The 21772-nt window shown below is 47.6% G+C and overlaps 2 protein-coding genes across 4 annotated transcripts in view; one reads left to right on the top strand and one right to left on the bottom strand.

Annotated features, from left to right (window-relative positions):
- The window catches only part of STAG1 (stromal antigen 1), a 165017-nt gene extending 151131 nt beyond the window's left edge, over window positions 1-13886 (bottom strand). The window contains exon 1 of the mRNA XM_053952242.1: window positions 13840-13886. The gene's annotated coding sequence lies outside the window, so the exon portion shown is untranslated. The remainder of the gene's footprint in view (window positions 1-13839) is intronic.
- A 677-nt stretch (window positions 13887-14563) lies between these two features.
- On the top strand, window positions 14564-21425 carry SLC35G2 (solute carrier family 35 member G2). 3 transcript variants are annotated; one of them, XM_053952372.1, is made up of 3 exons: window positions 14564-14882; window positions 18736-18806; window positions 19496-21425. In XM_053952372.1, the coding sequence occupies exon 3, from the start codon at window positions 19518-19520 to the stop codon at window positions 20745-20747; it is 1230 nt and encodes a 409-aa protein (XP_053808347.1). In that variant the 5' UTR covers window positions 14564-14882; window positions 18736-18806; window positions 19496-19517; the 3' UTR covers window positions 20748-21425. The 3 variants fall into 3 exon arrangements, with proteins under 3 accessions (XP_053808347.1, XP_053808350.1, XP_053808349.1); XM_053952375.1 differs by having other exon boundaries at window positions 14564-14907; XM_053952374.1 differs by lacking the exon at window positions 14564-14882 and having other exon boundaries at window positions 18686-18806.
- Window positions 21426-21772: the final 347 nt, after the last annotated feature.

The following is a 21772-nucleotide window of genomic DNA, read 5'->3' as shown; positions in this document are numbered from 1 at the left end:
TTGAAAGATCAAGCTCCTTATACACACACAGTACCAAACTCTCAAGAGATCCGAGATCAGTTGACTTTTTTTTCCCCTTGGATTTTCAGGGCAATTAGAAGGGAAAGTAAGAGATTGATGTCAAGGCTCTTCCTCATCTATTAAAAAGGGAGATTCACTGGTAAGATAAGTGATGTAATCATGGAGATGAGCTTCCCTGGGAGATACACTGGAAGGATAAAGTGCTGATGGCCTGCCTCCCAGCTGCAATGATAGGGAAGAAAGCCCTATTCCCAGAGAACCAGCCAGGTTCCCGGGCAGTCACTCATTTCCCGCTGTACTCTGGCCTGCCCCACCCAGTGGAATGCCCAACTACACCACAAAGCCTGCGAGCCACACGAGCACAGAACCAAAACATCAGCTGCTCCTCCACCCCGACCCCCGTGTCCCAGCTCCCATCCACCAGAGCACAGCACAGAGTAACCTGCAGAGGTGGATCCCTGCCTTCCCACACACCTCGGCAACACCCCCAGCACAGCAGCTCCGCGGGAGCCGCAGCTGCGCGGGGAGGGCTTGTGGCACCAAAGGCAGGCCCTTCAGTCACTGTCCCCTGCATTTTCCTGCTACTCAAAGTCCCGTCCATCTGCTGCCAAAACAGCGCCTAAAAGCTGTCAAATTCCCTCCGTGTGTTTCCAGACACCTGTACAATGTAGCGGCCGCTGCTGAGCTGGCAAAGGCAGCACTTGGCACTGTCGCTGCTATGTGACACACACAGCAGCCCTGCTTTGTCCCAGACCTGCGTAGGGCACTCGTCCCCTCCCCGTGTGCTGCCAGGCACACGACCCTGTGCTCCAGCAGGAGCCAAACTGCTCCTGGAGGAAGCAGCGACAATGGTGAGGGGACAGAGGCTCATCAGTCAAAAGCAGACACTTGGTGACAGATGGGCAACAAAGGTTGCCTGTCACCTAAAAAAAAAAAAAAAAAGAGGTGGGAAAGCACTAACTGAGGACAAAAAAAGCACTAAAAAATAAAGTTAGGTATGCTGAACAATATAAAGCTACTAAGTGAACAAAATTCAGTAAAGCCTAAAAAGTACAACCTAGTTCAATGTATTTACTTATAAATTAACCCATTTTTAATTTTCATCCCACATCTACCAATATAGTCCCATGACAAATTAGGTTGTAAAACACAGCAAAAGGCAGTTTCAAAATAAGCAAATAAGGAGTGAAATCCAGATTTCAAATCAAAATGCACTTTAAACAGTAGAGCATCAAAGCAGATCTGTCTGAAGCTATTCCCTGAAAATTATAAACTGATAGGAAACAAATGCTGTGACATGAGGAATCCAGGATACAAACAGACAATAAATAAATGTTGCTAATGATGTCATAACTAGAAGACTGGTTTCAAAGCTCAAAACATCTCTGCTTGGTACAAAAATGTACCTACAGTTTGTAAGAAACAAAAGCTGCAAATGCTGTCCATGCTGGAAGACAGCCATTTCCTAGGAAAATTTTAGGGCAAGTCTGTGAAACACACAGATTATATTCATATTAAATGCATCCCTTTTTAACTGTTTTTGCATATTTTAATTTTCTTTCCCAGTTTTTTCCTCTTACAGCTGCTATTATACTTTTACCACAAAAAAAAAAACCAAAAAAACAAGTCTTCTTTCCGTATTGTCAAAGTTGTCATGAAGACTTGTACCATTTTATAATAACAAAAAAGCAGCATTTGAAATCAAAGGACGTGGAGAAACCAATGTTCCATGTATGCTTCCAGCAGCTTGATGCTGAACAAACAAGGCAGCCTCTTTCTTCAGTGCTCTTCATGAATATTGAAGACTGCAGCTAATCAAATGACAGCACAGACAACTGCATCAGCCAGCAGCATCAGCCAGAGCATCCTCCCGCTCCTCACCAGGAGCAAGGGGAGAGCTCCTCTCTGGGCTCCTCTCTGATGCCCTCTCAGCCAGGGACTGACCCTGTGTTTGTGCTGTAGTGCTACACACGGGAAGCTGTCCCTGCCACGGGCCAATGCCCCTTTGTTTCACCAGTGACAATCGCTTCCCACGCTGGTGCCATCCCTCCCTTTGTGACAAAGGTGACCGTGGCTCTTGGTGACAGAAATCCACAGTGACTCCAGGTTCCAGGCAGGTTCTCTGGGATGCCCTGCAAAGCCTTCCATATTTAACAACAAGCAAAAGGATGAGGGAAGTGCAAGGGACTCTTGTGAAGAGCTCATCACAATAAAATAAATAAACAAAGAACAATCCACATTGCACCACTAAATCATCAGCATCAGAACAGAGTGCCCAGTTTGGGGGCCCAGACTTCGAGATATGAACTGACAGGAGAGAGTCTACAAAGCTGTAAGCTGGGTCAGAGGACAAGGAAACCAGAGGCAGGGAGAAACACTGAGAAACCCAAAGACACAGTTTGTGTTACAGCTCAAGGAGAAAAAGAAAAAAAAAAAAAAAAGACAGCTCATGGACATTGAGGTACACCAGAAATAGCTCACAATGATGAAATAAAACCCAAAAGTTAACTACAAAATGTGTCAGTTAAACATTGGAAACAAACCAGTCAGTAAGAACATATAGCACTGGAATAAACTGCTTAGGAAATGCAGTGAAATTTCCAGCAACTAAGATATTAGACAAGCAGCTGTCAAGAACACTAAATTGTCACACCCCAAGATAGACAACAGGATTAATTCAAGCTCTCTCTCCATTTTTTTTTGGGGGGGGGGGGGGGGGGTTTGTGTGGTTTTTTTTCGGTTGGTTGGTTGGTTTTTTATTTGTTTGTTTTTTCCTGTAATTTTCCAGGAACAAAAAAGCCCAGGAAGTGCCACAGAAGTAAAAGCAAATAAATAACCATCCTAGTATAAGTCCATTGTTCCAGTAGAACACAAGACTGCACAGAGGTCTACAGCTTTAATAATCCCTTAATGGCTGTAAAAGCAAGATGACTTTGGACTTAAAAGTTGTGACCCTAGAGATTCCAGCAGTGCACAAAACAAATCAGTGAAAAAATTTCAAATAAAATAATTAGAGAAAAACACACTCCAATACCAGTTCTTTCACTAAATAAAACCACAACAGTGAAAGTCTTTCTAACATCTATTCTCACAACACAGGACATTCCAGTTAGAGGATGGAGACATATAAGTGATAAACACTTTGAAATTTTTCAACAGTGAACTACTGTTCTTAAAGGAAAATAATTATAGGACTAAACAATAGAAAACTTCTGCTTGAAAGCCAGGCATAGAGGACTGTAGAGCAGGTATTTTAGGAAACTATTAACCACTGCAAAATGTTGGGTAGTGGTCCTCAAGAAATCATACTGCAAGGTTAAATCTCTGCTAGTAATACAGGAAAATTCTTATCAGCTGCAGGATAAGGGAAAAAATACTGCAAAGAAAAGAACATGATGGGGGCAGGGTGGCATCAATTCTTCCCATCACATATGATCAGAACATTTAAAATTAAGGGGGAAAAATAATATTAGAGCCACTGGGCTCCAGTGATGAGAGCATGGACACTCACACAACAAAGTGACCAAAGCACTCCCAAGACAGGAACCTTCCACCTGGGATCACAGCCAAACTGAGACACTCAGTTGTCACAGTTGAGACAGCCACAATACACTGAGTGTCACCACACAGTTTCAGAAAGCTTTAAGCACTCACCCAAACAGAGTAACACCACACCTCATCAGAAGGCTTCATGTGTCTGCCCATGCAGAGTAACATCACGTCACCTCAGAAGCTGCAGCATCTGCTCCCCTTGTTCTTTAGCCCAGCCTTTTATCCCCTCATGTTCATGCAGTGCCCCTGTGTGCCCTCTGTTCCCTTTGGAGGTTGGTCAGTGCCCCTGGGCACCCCATGGCTCATTGCTGTCAGTGCTGCTCACTGCTTCTCACAGCTGTGCCCACTGGGGATGAGGCTCAGCCCCACTCCCACTCACCACAAACTGTGTGCCTACACTGTGTGTAGGTGCACCCTGAGCACCAACAACTCTGACCTCGACACCATCAGTCAGCTCTTGGCCAGCTTAAAAAGCACATGACTTTGCTCCCTTATTTCATTTTCCACTATGACATTCTCAAGTGCCCAAGCACACGATGCTGTTATATCCTGCTGGGTTTACTGATCTTCCCATCAGTATCTGTTCAAGTTCCTCTGGGAGATTTCATCCAAAATACATGTTCTCTCCTAAACAAAGTTAGGAAAGACATTTGTTCCTTATCTGAGCCCTCAGTAACTTGCCTGCTTTGAAGGAAACAAGGATACAGCACAAAAGACAGCTGACTGACAAGTTCCACCTTTTGGCAACTTTATGGCAAGAGACCAAAAAATCAAAGCCTGGTTTCCAAACCTGCGGAGTTGTGCCTCACACGCTCTGGTGTTCAGGAATGGCTTCTGTTCACTAGTAGCAGACTGATGTCTGTCAAACTCCTGTCCTTCCCAGAGTTGGAAGGATGCAGTGAAGGTTACTCTCCCTGTGGCACACACAAAATGCTCCTATACAAAACCTGCACAACTACAAAATCTGCAAGAAAGAGATATCCGAGTCAAACCAAGCTACCACTTGCTATTTTTCAGACAATTATAAAATGATCAAGCAATGTGGATTTTTTTTTTAACAACTGAGAAACAATGATCTCATTAAAGCCACTGGCCTTTACCCTAAAGCATGAAAACTCAGCAGGAATTGCCCACTGAAATCCTTAGAAAAAGATCTATTTACCACACCTAAAAAAACCAAGCCAAACCAAACAAACAGAAAAAAAATAAAAAAACCACCCACCAAAAAACAAAAACACAAAACCAAACAAAAGCCAAAAAAACACCCCACCTTAATCTCATATTCAAATTTGAATAAGTTTTGTTGGAACACCACAAAAATAATCAATCTGCAGCTAAAAACTTAACACAGGAATTTCCAGTCCAGACAGTTGATTTGTCAAAGGCATGTGTTATTTTAAATAAGATGGGAGTAACTGCCTAACAAAACCTAACCTAATCTCAACCACAGGCGTGCTCATCTGAGCCATCTATAACAATGGAAAAACCAACATTCCCCTTGGGGATTAGAAAAAATCCCCAGCAACCGAGTCCCAAACTGCCTGAGCTTACAGCTAAGGAAAAATAGTACAAATGAGGCTGCCCTGTGCATTAAATTTTTGTTCTTTGTTGGCTATTAATAGGCAAGTGTGGTGAATGTAAGATGATATTCAGATAATTTCTAGCCTTCTAACAGCACGTTTTTCCCTTCCTTCCCCACAGCTTTTTGTCTTCCCAGCCCAGGCCCCATTTCAGGGAGCTCTGACTGCAACATCGGAGGCAGGAGCCACAGGAAGGGCAGGACAGTTCCTACACTGCCTCAAGACACTCCTGCTGCTCTTGGGTCTTCCCTCAAAGAGCCTGGCATGCCACCAACACCAGCAGCAGCTTGTCCAGAGATTAAAAAGGACATCTCTTTCTTATATACATACATAAAACAAGCCACTTGAGGAGCTGCAGGATCTGCAGTTACTTTGCATAACATCACTTTCTCTACCAGCTGCCCTATCACGTGCCAGAAACAGCAGTTCCTCTCACCCCTGACACCTCATTTGGTGCAGAGAGCTAACCATGAATTTATTTCTTCTGAAGAGCTGGAAGTCCCTGGTTTTGTACATTCCCATGCTCTTTAATTATATAATTGTTCCACGACAGCTCGGTTCCACAAGCTCTTCCCTGTGTCAGGCTCACTTCAGCCAGTACCAGTGAACCTGCACACAGGCTCAGGATTCCAGCAGCATAAAACTGCAGTGGCACTCTGTGACACTTCACAGTGCTGCTACTTGTCATTTACGAGGCCTGTGGGTGAAGAGATCAGAATTGGGGAACTACAAATCAGAGCTGACTGTCCCACATGCTGAATGCTTTTTGTGACCACTGCCACACAAAGTCATTATCTTTTGACATCGACATGAATGCAAGCACGAGTTACAAAGAGGAGCAACACGTGGCCCTCGGGACAGAGGCAGACACAATAGCTCAGTCCTGGATGTGGGTGTTATCAAAGCATGGCTTTAGGTCAAGGAAGTTGTTTGAGGGACAGACAACAAAGGAGCTGACTGCCAAAAATTTATGGGTGAGGAAGATGTGAAAGGTTATTCTCGGCTGTGTATTTCACAATAAAACTCTGTCAGTGACATACCCTGCCAATAGCTCAGAATTTACTGCAGAAAATGCTCGTGGGTACCTCCTGCCACTGCACAGGGGCTCCAAGTCCTGCACAAATGCTCTGGATGATGCTGATGCATGGCACACTCTTGCAAAAGGCCTGGCAATTCTCTATGGCAGAGATCACCAAGAAAATACTCTGCGAGTTTAGAAAAGGATACACATTCAAGTCTTAGCAGTTTTGTAGCAATGTATTTACCTTGGAGAAACAAAATGTCCAGGAAATAATGGCAGCTCCAAGTGGCAATTCCTCCCTCCACCCCTCAAACGTGACACTTTGCTTCCCTTGATTCTTATCCCTCAGCCTTATCTCTTAGCCCTTGTCTTTCCTTCTCAACTTTCCACCAGGACACCAACAGCTCTGAACCAACAACCACCAATGACAAATCAGAAAAGCAAGGCATACCAATAGAAAAGGTTTGTCCTCCCAGCTCTAATGGCTCTGGCATTCACAAACATTTACCTCCAAGACAAGAAATTCCCGATTCATTACCATAACCCCCACACCAGTGCTTTCTGTCCTTGATGCTGGTGCTTTATAGTTCCACCAACACGAACTTGAGTGTGTAAAGCAAAAACAAGCAGGTTCTCTGGTTCCTTTTGGGAAGAAAAATAAGTGTAACAGTTCAATATCAAAACACACCTCTCCAGGTTCTGAGCATCTCCAGTATCTTTTACAACAGCACAATAATTAGTATTCAAAACTTCCCTGGAACATTTTGCATCAGGAATTAAATTTCAGTTCCATCTTACTGCTTTGTCAGAGAAAACTGTTGCAAATGGAACTTACAGGAAAAAAAGATATTTAAAAAAAAAATCATTCCTCTGACTAGGAAGCAAAAGAGATACACAAACCCACAGAAATGATGCCATTTCTTCAATCAGCTACACTGACCCTTCTCAGAGGCATGTGAAAGGACACATTATAGGTTAATTCTATTCGATTTATGTAAATACAAGCAGAACAATCAGCTAGTGCTAAAATAGAAAAAGCATCAAAGAGCTTAAGGGAAACACTAGGATTGTAGAACTGAAAGGAGGTGAAGAATAAACAAGCCAGGATCTGAGACTCAAAGGGCAGAGTACCCAAAACTGTGGCCAAGTCTGCAGAAGAGCTTCCCTCCTTCCCACTGAAGCTCTCCTTCTGCACTCTCACTGCCATTCCCAGAGCACTTTGTACAGCAGGGCACAAAGGTTACAGATGGCTGAGCACAGTTTGGAAGCAGCCAAAGGCAGGCAGCCCCTCCAATCTCAGCTCTGTGTGCAAGGATGACCTGTGCAGTGCTGACTTGCACTCCGTGTGCTACATTATTTGTTTTACAGTATCGCTGCAACCATTTGTTTGGGTTTGTTTAAGCCCAGTAGCCAACAGGAACAGGCCTACAGGAGAGTACTCTGTGTATATTCCTTCTCTCTGTCCTTTTCTCCATCTCCACTATCAATAATTATCAGTGCATGGACCAATTTCCACTGAACTCAGGAAAACAGAGATCCCAAAATATGTAAGCACCTCTCCATTGTTAAAAATATTCATTTCTTAGAAAAGATATGTTTAATTCCTTTCCCACAAGCAATGTCCTATTCAAGTAAGGATGTGGGAAAAACAAAACTATCAGACGCCAAAGAAGCCACATGTGTGAACCAGAAAAAAATCAGCCTTCAAAATAAAATGCTACTGCTTGAAGCAGTGCTTACTCTTGAACATAATTTATAGTTATGTTTACTCTCTCACCTAACACTCTGATGTTACAGTCTAGTGAGCCTAATTTAGTAGAAAGCATTCTAGAAAACAGATCTGCAGGGAACTAAATAAACTACAGCATTCAGACAGGGAAATCAACCTTCCTTTTGTATAAGAAAGTCAAGTTCCACAAATCTCCAGGATTTCTCACAAGGCCCTCCCTTACCCCAGTGGACTGTACTTGACAAAGCCTGCTTTAATTTCCAAGAGACATTTAACAAGATTCTTCAGAAAAGGCCCTTTAAAGAAATTAGGCTGCCATGGCAACAACAGACCTTGCACAGACAGGTTACCTGGTGAAGAGACAGGAGACAAAGAGCAAACCAAGTGGTCATCTCTGCCACCACAGAAGGGCCCCAGGGCCCCAAGGAACATAGGGTTTGGAGCACAAGGTGTCCCCAAGATGATCTGTAAGGTCCCTTCCAACCCAAACAACCCCATGATACCGAGAGAATGAGCTGGAGGCCACACTGGGACACTCTTCCATCTAGAACAGAATGCCAACAATGTGCTGATGGCACCAGGCTACTCTGGTAGGGCAGGACCAGCCCCGAGGAAGGGAAGAACAGACACAGGCTGCAGACAGCAGAGCTGGCAGGGGGCAGCCAGAGAGGGTAAGAGTTACCCACAGAATCCCAAGTGCACACAGAGCAATGGGCTCCATGCTGAACATCCACACCCAGCACAGGGACGCACAGCTGAGCCAACCTGAACCTCTCATCTGAAGGATCCCCATCTCCAGGACCATTTTTCCTCAAAAGTATTTCTGCCACTGACCTTGCATCACCTCTATCAACTCCTGACTCTGAGAGCCTGACTCGATCCACTCACTGAGCAGCAAAACCTCCCTCCCAAGCAGAGCAGTTTGCCAGGTAGGGAATTCAGCTCCAGGGAAGGTCAAGGCAGCAGCAGCACAAAGGGAAGGGAGAGCTGTACAGCTGTGGAGACACAGATTCCTCTCAGCTGAGGCAGCCTGGCAAAGCAGCTCAACCATCTTGTGCAACTCCACTGGCAGCAACCAGCTCATGTGGTCTTAATGAACAGACCTAGAAATTAACAATGCAAAACTGGCACACTGAGCATGCACTTAAGGTGGAATTCATTACCCGCTGGCAAATGAAGTTTCATTTTCCACTTATAAACACAAACATGTTGGTATCTTCCAGGTCCTTGGGGATTCTAACCCTAAAAGGAGAGAAAGAAACCCTCATGTGGGGGAGAGCAAACAGATACTCAGCTTGTTATTTGATTTTGGTTTCAAAAAACACCTTCACATGGTATGCTTTAGTATGTAAAAATGTATTCAAGATTAATTGTTTCAATTTTTATTATTTTATTGTAGAAAATTAGTTGACATTTAGAAACATTTCTGACACACAGGATAATCCCTAAGTAACTCTACAAAGAAATACTTTTTTTCCTATGAGCTGAACAATCTGTCAACACTGTTTTCATTCAACTAACCTGCCAATATAATACAAGCCTGCTATTTGTAGAGCTACAGAATATAAACTCACTAGATTTATTTATAGAATAAATAACATATCTGCTGCTGAAACCTTGCACAGCAAGGAACACAGTTGGCTGGATGTTCCCTCACACTGCTTTCTTGTAAAACATTACTTTTGGGAACCACCTGAAACAACCTGCCCTTCAGCTGAAGGGGGAAAGACTTAATTCCACCTCCTGCTCCTAATTCTGAAATAAATTATTAATAACTATGTGACTGGAGCTCACAACACACTCCCACTCTCATGTCTAATAATGCTGAAAACTGAGAGCCTGTCCCACCACACCATGTGCAGCCTTTTTGTGTCTTTTAAGACCCAAATCCCCTCTGGGCAGGATGAGCAGCAGGTCAGGGACTGGGTGCTGGTAGCTTTGGCCAGCCAGTGCTCCCAGCTCTGGGCACAGAGAGCAGCACTCACCAAAGTCAGGGGCCTAAGGCATGAAAAACCTTGCATCTGCATTACTTGTACTTCGTATGGAATTACCTGCATTCATAAACAGGCATTTTCTCCCCAGATATTCCAAAATTAAGGCAGAAGTACCAAATTTACCAAGTTCATGTCATGCCTACAGTTCAGAACAGGACACAGGTGACACTTTGGGCCCTGATGGATCTCCTGTTGGAGGCAACCTGCTATCTCAAGCACACTGTTATTATTAAAAAGCATTTTCCAAACTATAAAATGCCTGCAGGGATGCAAACAAGGAAATGTGGCAAAGCCAGGAGCACGGATCCTTCAAACCACAGGGAGAGCACCCGAGTTCCTGGGTATTCTCTGACAGTGACACGTGAGCTGCCAAGTGCTGCAACCATTGCCTACAGTCAGACCTCCAACAGGACATGTCAGAAATTAAATTGGCACATAGCTACAAAATCATAACTAAGGACAAGATTCCCTCTGCAGTTCCTTCCCTTCAGCTCTTACAGCAAGCTGAAGGTGAGGTCTGCCTTAAAAAAAAAAAAAAAGCAGAGTGCACCTTCACAAAACAACACTTATTTTTGAAAGTGCATTTTCAGACTGAAAAGTTGCAAGAGGTCATAGTAACACTCTCTAAACCACATATTTTCTAAGGAAACAAAAAAACAGGTTTCTGTGTTCTGATTACATATTGAACACCCAAACCAACAAAGCAACATGGAAAAAAATCAGCATGGAAAAACAAAATACTGCATATCCCTGGATGCCGTGGGTAGAAACAACAAAACAATTATCTGCTCATGAACTCAAACTTTGTAGGATTTCCCTTTCTTCTCCAAGAACAAAAACCAACTCCAGTCCTTTCTGTTTTTAGCCAAATGAGCAGATGCAGCACAAGCAAGAGATGACAATCTGCAACTGGAGTTTCAGAGCTCCACTGATAAATGAGAGTGACTACAAGAAAACCCCCAAAACCTTCAAGAAAGCAGGAAGGATCTTGCAGAGGAGGGCTGGCATTTTAAGTCCTGAAGTCAATACAGCAGATTGAGATAAGGCACCTCCTTATTTTGGCACCAGATTCAGGATCACCTTCTGGGTTTGACTCCAAGCACCAGAAGCCAGAGCCTCATCCCACAACTCCGAGGATGGGAGATCCCAGAGAGGCCGATCAGCCATTCAGCAGTGCTGCATCTGAATTCTGACTTTAACATTCCTGTACAACTTCAGTAGAGTTTGCCTTTTTCAGTATGTCTTGTGGTAATTACAGATCTGGCACTCTGGAATTCTCAGCAGGGTGTGAGAGGCTTTTGTGCATGTTACCAGAAAACAAACCACAATATTACCATAAAGGCATGTTCTCATCCCACTAAAAGGATTCTTCTTAAAAAGTAATCACAATTCAGCAGTTCTCTCACTGCATCTTTACAGTTCTATGGGCTCACTTGCCCACTAAAATGTTATTTAAATTACCAGTATTTAGCCAGATTGTACCAGGGCATGTCTTTACAATCAAGGGAAAGAAACAAGAGATTCCACAGTCACCACCACAAACTCGAGGTACATTTTGTTCTTTCACATGAAAAATATTCACCTGTCGAGTTTCTGACTACCCCAAGGAACAAATTTTGTCAATGCATCCAAATATGAGCTATAATCTTGTTCACAAACCTTCTCAGCTCTCAAAAGGTGCACTGCAGTTGCAGAAGTCACGTACAAGTCTGCACAACATGAAGGGCAGGCTGTGGACAAGGACAGGAGGTGGCAAGCTCAGAGACCCCAGGCACACAGCTCCAGTAGCAGGGTTTCAGCTGCCCTCACAACTCTGGACCACAGCATACTGGGTGGGACATTTGGCCAGAAATGCTGTCCCCCAGTGAACCTGCCAACTCCAGCACTTTGTAAAATATTAGGAAGCACCAGAGGCTGTGGACTGCAGTCCTCTGGACACAGGGGCTCTGGATGGATGAAGTGCTCAGAACCTCCAGAAGTGGCATTAATTGTTCGCCCAGCTTCAGAAAAGCTTCGTTCCCATTACCCACTCTCACTGATGTAAATCCATGTGTCCATCAGCAGCAGCAACAAAGAATTTCAATTGCACAATCTCTATTGAGCAGCTAGTAAAAAATACATCCTCACAGATTAATCACAATCCTGAAGTCAGCCCCCCCACTCCCGCTCACACGGAAATCCTGCTGCATCACGGGTTAGCGTGTCATTTCAAAGCCCTCTGCACCCCTACATGTATTTTCCCAAGCTTTCCAACAAAAAGTCATCACAGTTGAGTCAGAAAGAAAAAAAAAACCACACAAAGAAAGAATAAACTGGCTTCTAATTCTGCAATAGGAAGAACTTCTTCAAATGGTCAGGACACCTTTTGACAGACAACCTGCACACTGCCTTGTGGCCCAGTGATTTCTTCAGGGGTGGATGGGTTACACTGTAAAACCACTCATCAAATAACCTTGCTATAGCACTAGGCAAGACCAAACTGCTTTGGATCCAACGAATTTGCATTGATCCTTCTCTCACACCTCTCCTTTTTCACTAGTGTAATAACACGGAAAAGTTAATGAACCCAGACATTAATGTCGTCTGCCCCACCAAACACAGGACACAGTTTAGTAACAGTTGCATTGGTGGTGCGATCTGGAGAAGGTTTTTCATTCCTCAGCAACCTCAACAATAGATGCTATCACTAGACTGACTCTACAAAATTGTGTGAAATGCAACTGAAATAATCAATACTCACAAAGCAGCTCAACTCACTTTAATTAAACTCACACTGTCTTCCCAGAAACTAAGTTTTTTGACATCGGTATTGGCAGTCACGTCCCTTTAAGTTTCTCCATGGATACTACAACTATTTTCTTTCTCCCAAGTCACACTTCCTCCCAACCACTGCTCACACTCCCTGTTCCATCCCAGGAGCACAGGGAAAGCAAAGTGCGGCTGTCCACCACTTCCCAGGATGGGCCAGGTACCAAGTGACCAGCACCCACCACCGAAACCTTCCACTACTCCAAGCACGACCTCTGCTATGTTTGAGCTCAACAGTGCAGAACCCCAAGCTGGAATTGTGCCTCTCCCCCACTCCCAGCACCGGCCATAGAGCACTGCCTGCACTTGGCTGCTCCCGGAGCCGTGGATCCCTGGATCCCGGCTCCGGTCCCGCCATCCCCGGGGCTCGGCGCGCTGCTTTTCCCATTTAAAGCACGGGGCAGCCCCACGACTGCGTGACACGGTTCTGTGCCCCGGGCCAGCCGAGGGGCGGCCGCTCGCCCCGGTGCCACCGCACTGGAAACTCAGGGATGAGCAACAGGAGCGGCGGGCGGGGGTCCCCGGCCCCGGGGCTGCACCCCGGCCTGGCCCCCCTGGATTCCGGCCAGGCACTCGGGCGGCCCGGGCGCTCCCGTGGGCTGGGTCCCGGCGGCGGGCCGGGCCGGGCCGGGCCAAAGGCGGGTCGGGCCGCCCACCGGCTCCCGGAACTTTCCCTCCTCCGCCGCCGCCCGGGGCCGGCCGGGGGCCGCCGCCACCGAGCCCCGCGCGGCGGAAGCGCCACCCCCGCTCCGCCCGAGCATCCCCCGTCGCCCCCACAGGCCCGCCGCGGCCGCCACCACCCCGAGCGGGGCGCAGGCCCGGCGGCGGGGGAGGCCGGCCCGGCTCGGCCCCGCGCCCCCGGCAAAGCCCCGGCGGGGACAATGAGATGGCGGCGAAGAGCGCCGCGCCCGGGGGACCCGTTGCTCCGGCAGGAGCCGCCCCGCCCCGCGCCGCCTCCTCTTCCCTCCCCTCCCCTTCTCCTCTCTCCTCGCACGGGCAGCGCCCGCTCCCGGCCCGGCCGCCGCGGAGACCGAGCGAGCGAGCGAGCGGCCCCGGCCCCGCTGCCCCCGCCCCTCGCGCCTCCATCTTGGATCGGCGCCTCCCGCGCGCTCCCTCCCCGCGCGCCGCGCTCACCTCGGGCCGCGCCGCGGCGGCGCCCCGGGAGCGCCCCGGGAGCGCTGCGGGAGCGGCGGCGGCGCGCGGGGTCCGGCGGGCGCGGGCCGGGGCCGGGGCGGCGGCGCTGGCGGGGCCCGCGCGGGGCTCAGCGGGGCCGCGATCCTAAACCGCCACCTGGCGGCATTTCCGACCCGCCACGGCGCAGCCGCCCCGCGCGCCGGGCGCGCAGCGCCCCCTGCCGCCCGCGCCGCCGCACCGCGCGCGCCCGGCCCCGCGCCGCCGCGCCGCGCGCAGAGGAAGGGGCGGGAACGAGGGGAAACGGCCCCGCCCCGGCGCGCGCGGCACGCGGGAAAACGTCTTTCGCGCGGAAACGGCCGCGCGTGCGCCGCGTGCCCACAAACACCGCCCGGGTGGGGGGGGGGAATGACGATTGTCGCGACAGAGCCGGCGGGGACACAGGCACCGGCGGATGGGGCGTCTGTCGCGACAGAGCGGGGGCAGGGCACAGACTCGGGGCCCAGTGAAGCGGCGGGGACAGGGACACGAGCGGGGGAAGGGGATCGCGACTGTCGCGACAGAACAGGGGCGAGGGCCCAGCCTGGCCGGAGCGCCTCCCCAGCCCGCGGCGGCGCCTCGGCGGGTGCGCCCCGCGGCGCCAGGGCGGTGGCAGTGATGTGCCTGGGGCCGAGCGGGGCCGGCGCTCTCCGCCATGGCGGGGGCGGTCGCGGAGGGCGCGGCACGGCGAGGACCGAGCCCGGGCAGCCACCGCCCTGCGGCCGCTCCTGCCCGGAGGGGCTTCCCTGCAGCCGCTGCCGGGGTTCCCATGGAGACGCCCCGCGTCCTCTGACGAGTGCCCTCTTATCGGTGACAGTTGCCATCGTGATTGGTGCCGCCCTCCTCGCAGCGCTCCCGAGCTCGGTCGCTTTGCGAGCGACTGTCCCCTCCTGCACACCCCGCACGCACCGCTGGCTGCCAGGGGTTGCAGATTTTTGGGAGAGGATCCAAAGCAGTGAGTGAGGTATCTCTAATCTCGACCTGTCATCTGCTGTCATGGACCGAAGGTGCTGTCTCGTGCTTCTCCCCATTGTAATGTACCTCTTAAAACCTTTCTTACATTTAACTGAGTTGTTTTCCTGGTTTCCTGTGCTGTAGGGGACTATATTTCAGTATAGTCCCCTATATTTCAGTGTTAATGTATTCTCTGTTCTTTCCCCTGTGCCTGGAATTGCTATCTGAAGGGGTTTGTTCAGATAAGGGTTTTTGGAATGGGAAGTTTGCAGGCAAAGTGGCTCTTCTCCCAAAATCACTTAATGCAAATGTTGCTGCTGCAGAGGTAGGAGCTGCAACAGGCATGAATGGAGAAATTAGAACATTTTTTTCATGGAAATGGCTGCAAATGGAGCCCGTATTCAGCAAGAGAATAGAAAAAGCAAGGAGAATTAAAGGTATATCCCATCAAATGAGGTTGCTTCAGTGAGCTAGCAAAAACAGAGGTCGTTTTTTGGGTAGCAAAATATTATCAGAAATGTACAGACAACTCGTGGGACTTCAGTGTAGGGTTTGTATTTGTATTCAGTGAAGGTTGTACTGGCTCTTCCTTCAGACAGTGCTGCTGGACGTGACTCAATTAATTTGAAGACACGGGATACTGGTTTGTTGGTTTGTGTTTAATGCTTGCTCTTGTGCTTAAGTGCTAAAAACTCCTTTCATGTAATTGCTTGTTCATTTTCTTAAATACCTTTTGCTATTCATTAAATTTTAATAAAGACTTGAGTTTATTGGAATGTATTTTTAGTCAAATTGATTTATGTCAATCTGGCTAAAAAGATAAAGGTACTTGTACACCACCTAAGTGTAGATCTCTTGGCACGTCCAGTTGCCTGAAGTATGAAACATGTAAGAATCTCCAGGTGGTTTAATGGTGCTGAAACAGGACTAGAGGAGATTTTCCTGCACCTGATACAGAATCAAAAGAAAACCCCTTATGCTGAGAAGTCGGTGCACACATGTGCTCAGTGAAGGTGGCACGAGTTCAGTCAGTTCGTGCGTTTCCAGGGGTGGGTGGGTCTTTCCTTTGTGTGATGTTCAGGAAGAATTGCCAGTCTGTAGTTATCCTGTAGAGACTGCTCCCAGCCCTCTGGTAGTTTCAGCCTGATCTGGTCAGGACGGGGGGATTTTCCACAGACGAGGCAGAGGAGCATTCCTATGGAGCCCGTTTTTCAGAGTGCAGGGGTAGCTGACTTCTTCCCAACTCTGCATCCGTGGCTGGAATTGCCACATCTGTGAGTCTTTCATAATAACACTTCAGTAGCCTGACTGATTTTAACTAATCTGGCAGAAGATGAGAGTATTTTTTTGGTGAGTTTATTCAAGATTAGTGGTTAGAATCACCAGACATCAAAGCCCTCATTCCTTCAGGAACAGGAGGAGAGTTCAGGCTCCCACCCCCAGCAGTCAAGGGGCAGCTAATCACCTATTTCTACCTGGCTAACCAGTACTTGCAGTGGTTGAGGAAAGGAAGGAGGGGAGTATTCGGATTTTTTTCTTTTAAAATAAATCATGGTTTGTATTCTATCAATGATCTATGCCATTTATTTCATCTACAGTGGTTATTTGTTCCCCCAGGTAAAACAGGTTTCACACTTTGCAGTCAAAGCTGGGAATTTAAATAGGTGTCCCAGGCTGAATTAGGAATGTTTGTTATATAACTTGAGAATTTTGCATAGTGCTTAATCATCAGCCTTGTATTAAACTTGATTCAAAATCAACTTGTGTTTTTAATAGAAAATGCAAATAACCCATGTTAACTTTCCAGATATAAAGGAAGAATAAAAAGTTCATGTCATTTCCACAAAAGGCATGGGCAGAAAGAGAACTAGCAAGTTGTCTGTATAGCCTGTGCTGATTTCTGTCTATTTTAAATTTGTGTCAGGGGCACACATAATGGATCTGGGATATGCCCTAATCTCAGTCTCCATAGAAAATCTCACTGGTTAAGAAAAGCGAGGTCACCAAAGACTACAAACAAATGTGCTGTGGGAGGGTTGGCATCACATTTGTCATACACTCAGTGTTTAGTTGGGAAAATGAAAATTTGGGCTAAGCATTCCTGGTTTTTTGTTTTGTTTTGTTTTGTTTTTTTGTTCTTTATTACTTCCCGTCTCCTGCCTTTCACACGTGTTTGCCCTTGCACTTTGCAGACTCCCAACTGTTCTGGTTCCCAGCTGAGCAGCTCTGTGCAGAACAGCCATTTTGAGCTACACACTCACCATCTATTGTTTTCCTCCAGAGAGATCCCTGAATACATTGCACAGGTCCAGTGCCGCATTTGAAACTGTGATGTTGAATTTGCAACTATTTGTTGAAAGAAAATGTAATCTAAAGCCTGGAACCAAGAAAGTTACCGTTGTATGCCCGCAGTAACAAATGACCTGTTTTGGTTCTGTTTTCAGGAACAGTTGCAGCGTTTAGTCAGCTGTTTCTTAAGGAAATGAATGAGTTTACCCAGTGGTCTACTGTCAATCTAATAATAATTCCTGTTGTCCACTTTTGTCTTCTTTTCCTCCCACTTACTTCATTCACGATCCAGTATGTTGTGCCTTAAAGCCATAAAGTCTTAATTTTTTTAAGGCTGCAAGGCAAAACTGTGGATTGTAACACAATGAAAATGCTAGGTAGGAAAAGCTGTGCAGGTGAAAACCACTGCCTTCCTGGGCTCATGCAGTGCGGTTTGCATTTGCATGTTAAGATTCGGAAATGAACAGTTTAACTGAAGGAAAAGTGAAGGTAGCAGGTGAGCCTGGGGCAGATTTCTGGCAGGTGTTGGTAAATGTTGATGTGTTGTTTGAAGTGCCCGCTAGCACAGCTGATGCCCTGCTCCGTTTACTCTCCCTGGCGTTCATTTGCTCGTTCCCAAGTTCCTTGCCCAGGAAGCTGCCCATGAACATCCCGGAATGCTCTTCACCGTGCAGGGGGTGCGGGGTGAGCTCTCGCCCTGGGTCTGCAGCAGAAAAACGTCAACAGCAGTGCTGGGCAAGGCCTCCTGAGAGACGGCGGGGCTCGAGAGGGTACTCAGCCCGTGGTACTTGTGCAGGTCCAAACTGGTGCTGCTGCCTCCTCCAGAGCTGGGACTGGTGCCCCGTGTCCCTGCTCCCGTTCATCCCTACGAGAGCAGGGAGTCGGCTACAGCTCAGTTGGGTGTAGCAGGGGGTTAATGAACACTCAGCCTGTGAGGAAAAAGGCACTGTCCCATTCTCATGTAAATTAATTTGCCAGAGCCGCAGGCTGTGCTTGGCTGTCACAGATTACAAGCACAGAACCTGGCCCCGGGGTATTTTCAGTGTTTCTGTGAGGAACTATTGCCCGCACTTTAGCATTGCCTTTAGACCTGCGCTCTCCCTGGCAATCTGCTGTCCTGCCGTTCAGCGCATTGGCCAGCAGCTGTGGTCTTGCACCACCGGGACCCCCAGGAAGGCTGCTGTCCTCCCTGGGGACAAGGAGTGTCTGTACCCCTCTGTACCCCTCCTGCGGTGCCAGCGCAGAGGCCAAGCTGCTGCTGCTGCTCTCAGAGCTCGGCTCCAGAGGCGGGGGATCTCCGGGCAGGGAGGATGGGTCCTTCCTGGGCTCCCTCTGCTCTGCAGCCCGTGGGGCAGCACAGCAGGCACAGGAGGTTGGGTTGGCTTGTTGTCGAGCTGTAGGAACCTTATGCTCACAAGCCACCACTTGTTCTTTGGATTAGTTCCCTCAGTAATTCCGGGAGACGGCTGAGGAGCGGTTTTGACAAGATGCCACTGATTGCTTTCTCTCCATCTAAAGTGGTTTGGGGTTTGAGCCTGCCTTGGGTTTTACTTTCTGTGCCAAGATGGTTGTAACCTATACTGCTGGCACCTGAGAGCAACTGTTGTTTCTGTCTAGATAGCCCATTGAAGATGTAGATGATGAAGTGTTTTCCCCCTCTGCCTTGGGATCGAATGTGTCTGTCACAGGTAAGGTCTGCACAGGTTTTATTTGCTGGGGTGAGGAGAAGGCAGGGAAGGTTTTCACTTGGCAGGCTCTGAACAGATGGTGTGAAAACAGTAATTTCAATGACGTACCCCTGCCTTTATTAAACAGCTGCCCCACCCCACAGGAATCACAGGCACTGTTTGTGTAGTGGGAAATGGCCCTACACAAGAGACAGAAGGGTTTAACACTGTCACAGTTGTGTTCAAAGATGTGTTATCCATATGCAAACTGCTGACTTGCCCGGGGGTGCTCCCTATTTCCCTGTGTTACTCTGTCATCTCCTCCAGCCAAATTTCTCCTGTAATCTTGTAACACTGGCAAGACATTAGCAATAATGCATAACCACAGGGTAAAAAGCTTAGCAAGAGAACTTTCTTATTAGAATATACTACAATTCATTATGTATACCATGCATAATGACAAAATATGTTATTCTCAAAAATTAGTGACTAAAGTGAAGTGCCATGGTTGACTTTTAAGGAGATCCAAATGGCCCAGCCATCAAAGGTATTTAGCAGTAACTCAGTGGAAAATTAAAGCAAAACCGAGAACTGGCTACTAGTACTTGGATTTGGTTGATAAAAATAGCTTGTAAACACTAAAAGCACTTTTATCCATGAATCTCTTACTATTCAATAAACAACAGTGTATCTCCATTTTTTTTCTTAAGACCAGGGCATTTCTCTAAGGAAATGGATACATCTTCCCAAAAACACCCAGTCAAAAAGCGAGTGAAAATTCATCCCAACACGGTAACAGTGAAATACACCTCTCATTATCCCCAGCCAGGAGAAGAGGGATGTGAGGATCTTAATGAAGATACTGGAGTATTTATGGAGGATAATCCTAAGAGAAGACTACTGAATGATGGGAAAAAGAGAGAAAATACTTTTTTTGGTACGATAGACACCAAGCCAGCACAACTGTCAAAACCTGATGAGGTTGGACAATCCCAGCACTTTCCTGAAGGAAATGTTCTGCAATCCAGGAAAACGTGGGCAGTCCTTTTTGGGTCTGCCGTGGCTCACGGATGTGTGGCTCTGATCACGAGATTAATTTCTGACCATTCCAAAGTGCCATCTCTGGAGCTGATTTTCATCCGCTCGGTCCTGCAGGTGCTGTCCCTCATTGCTGTGTGCTATCACCACGAGCCTCCCTTCGGCCCCAAAGGCTACAGGCTCCGGCTGTTCCTCTATGGGGTCTGCAATGTCATCTCCATCACCTGTGCCTACACCTCCTTCTCCATAGTGCCCCCCAGCAATGGGACCATCATGTGGAGGGCCACCACCACGGTGTTCAGTGCCATTCTGGCTTTTTTGCTCATAGATGAGGGAATGGCTTATATAGACATACTCACTGTCATTGGCAGTGTGTTTGGTGTTTGTCTGGTCATGATCCCCAATATTGTTAGGGAGGAAAACTCTTTGCTGAGCACCTGGAAGGAAGCTTTTGGTTATACCATGACCGTCATGGCTGGTCTGACCACTGCCCTCTCCATGATAATCTACAGGTCCATCAAAGACAACATCAGCATGTGGACAGCGCTGTTCACTTTCAGCTGGACAGGAACAGTGTGGGGAGCATCCACCATGTTCCTGCTCCAAGAGCCAATCGTCCCACTGGATGGGGAAACGTGGAGCTATCTCCTTGCCATCTGCCTGTGCTCCACTGCAGCCTTCCTGGGGGTCTACCATGCCCTGGGCAAGTTCCACCCCGCTCTGGTGAGCACTGTGCAGCACCTGGAGATCGTCATCGCCATGGTCCTGCAGCTCCTTGTGCTGCACAGCTTCCCAGGCACTTGTGATCTGGTTGGGGCAGTGCTTATTTTGGTGAGTGTTTTTTTCCTTGCGTGTTATAAGCTTTCCTTGAAGGAATTAAGAAAGCAAGATTATCAGGAGATTGTGGATTTGTCCAGTAAATGAATGTTGGTTTTCAATGTCTGATTCTGGCTGTGACCATGTGGAAGTGACTTCTTTCAACTCCTGTGTCCAAGCCTAGTGGCCAGGCCCTCTCTCTACCACTTCACTTCTCAGCTGATGTAGCAATGTTGGTATTTCCAGGCTCCCGTGCCAAGTGGATTTGTTCTGCTGCACACAACCATTTTGTCATACCCAAAAGAGCAGCACAGCCAGCACAGGCTGGCCCACTGAAATGCTTCTTAAGCTCTTCTTGACCTTCTCTGGATAAAGCAATACAGAGGGACTCAAAAGTGACTCTCATTCATGTGTGCTGTGGTAGTAGGAAGATGAGCAGCAAAGCCATTAAAACGGTCAAACCAAATTGTCATTTCCTCTGTAATGCTTCTTAAGCTTTGGCTGTCATATTCTAAATGGAGCAATGCTAAGTTTCTGTGGCTAAAACTTCCATTTCCTGTATAAAGAAGTCAGTAAAGCTTTTTGTGCTTTGTGGCTAAATTTCTGGCTGAAAACAACACAGGGAGCCCACATGTCCTGTGTGAGAAAATGAGCCCCAAAAGCTGAATCTCCAGTTGTGTCACAGCTGTGACAAGTCCCCATGAACTGTGAGGTCCATGACAGATTAAAGATCAAGCCCTGCAACAGACCAAAATCCCTTCTATGGAATAATTTTTTCTAAAGGAGGTTTTGAGTATTATCCAAGGGAGTGGAAAAAATGGAGAAATAAAAGAATGCATTTGAGATGGAGGTGTGAGCAGCATGGTAATACTGACCAGCCTGGCAGCATCAGTGACCGTCACTCAGGGTGCTTAGGTCCTAAAACTCCAGGAAGACATCAGATTTGCCAAGAGCCCCAGGGTTTTATGAGCCCAAATAGTATTCCTGGTCATTCTAATGTGTGGCTGTAAAGAGAAAGGCCAGCACCTTTGTCCATGGGCTCTGTGCCAACCAGGCCCTGCAGGCCTGGCCTCCCACTCCAGCTGCCTGTGCCTCTGTTCTGTGACATGAGCATTTTCTGAGGGAAAAGGCAT

This window comes from Vidua chalybeata, chromosome 10, assembly GCF_026979565.1.
Source record: "Vidua chalybeata isolate OUT-0048 chromosome 10, bVidCha1 merged haplotype, whole genome shotgun sequence".
Taxonomy (NCBI): Eukaryota; Metazoa; Chordata; class Aves; order Passeriformes; family Viduidae; genus Vidua; species Vidua chalybeata.
The sequence above is the reverse complement of the archived record's forward strand: the minus strand, read 5'-3'. Positions and strand labels throughout refer to the sequence as shown.

Bases quoted from the DNA above. Each gene is read 5' to 3' on its own strand.
- SLC35G2 (XM_053952372.1), top strand. From the start codon at position 19,518: ATGGATACATCTTCCCAAAAACACCCAGTCAAAAAGCGAGTGAAAATT.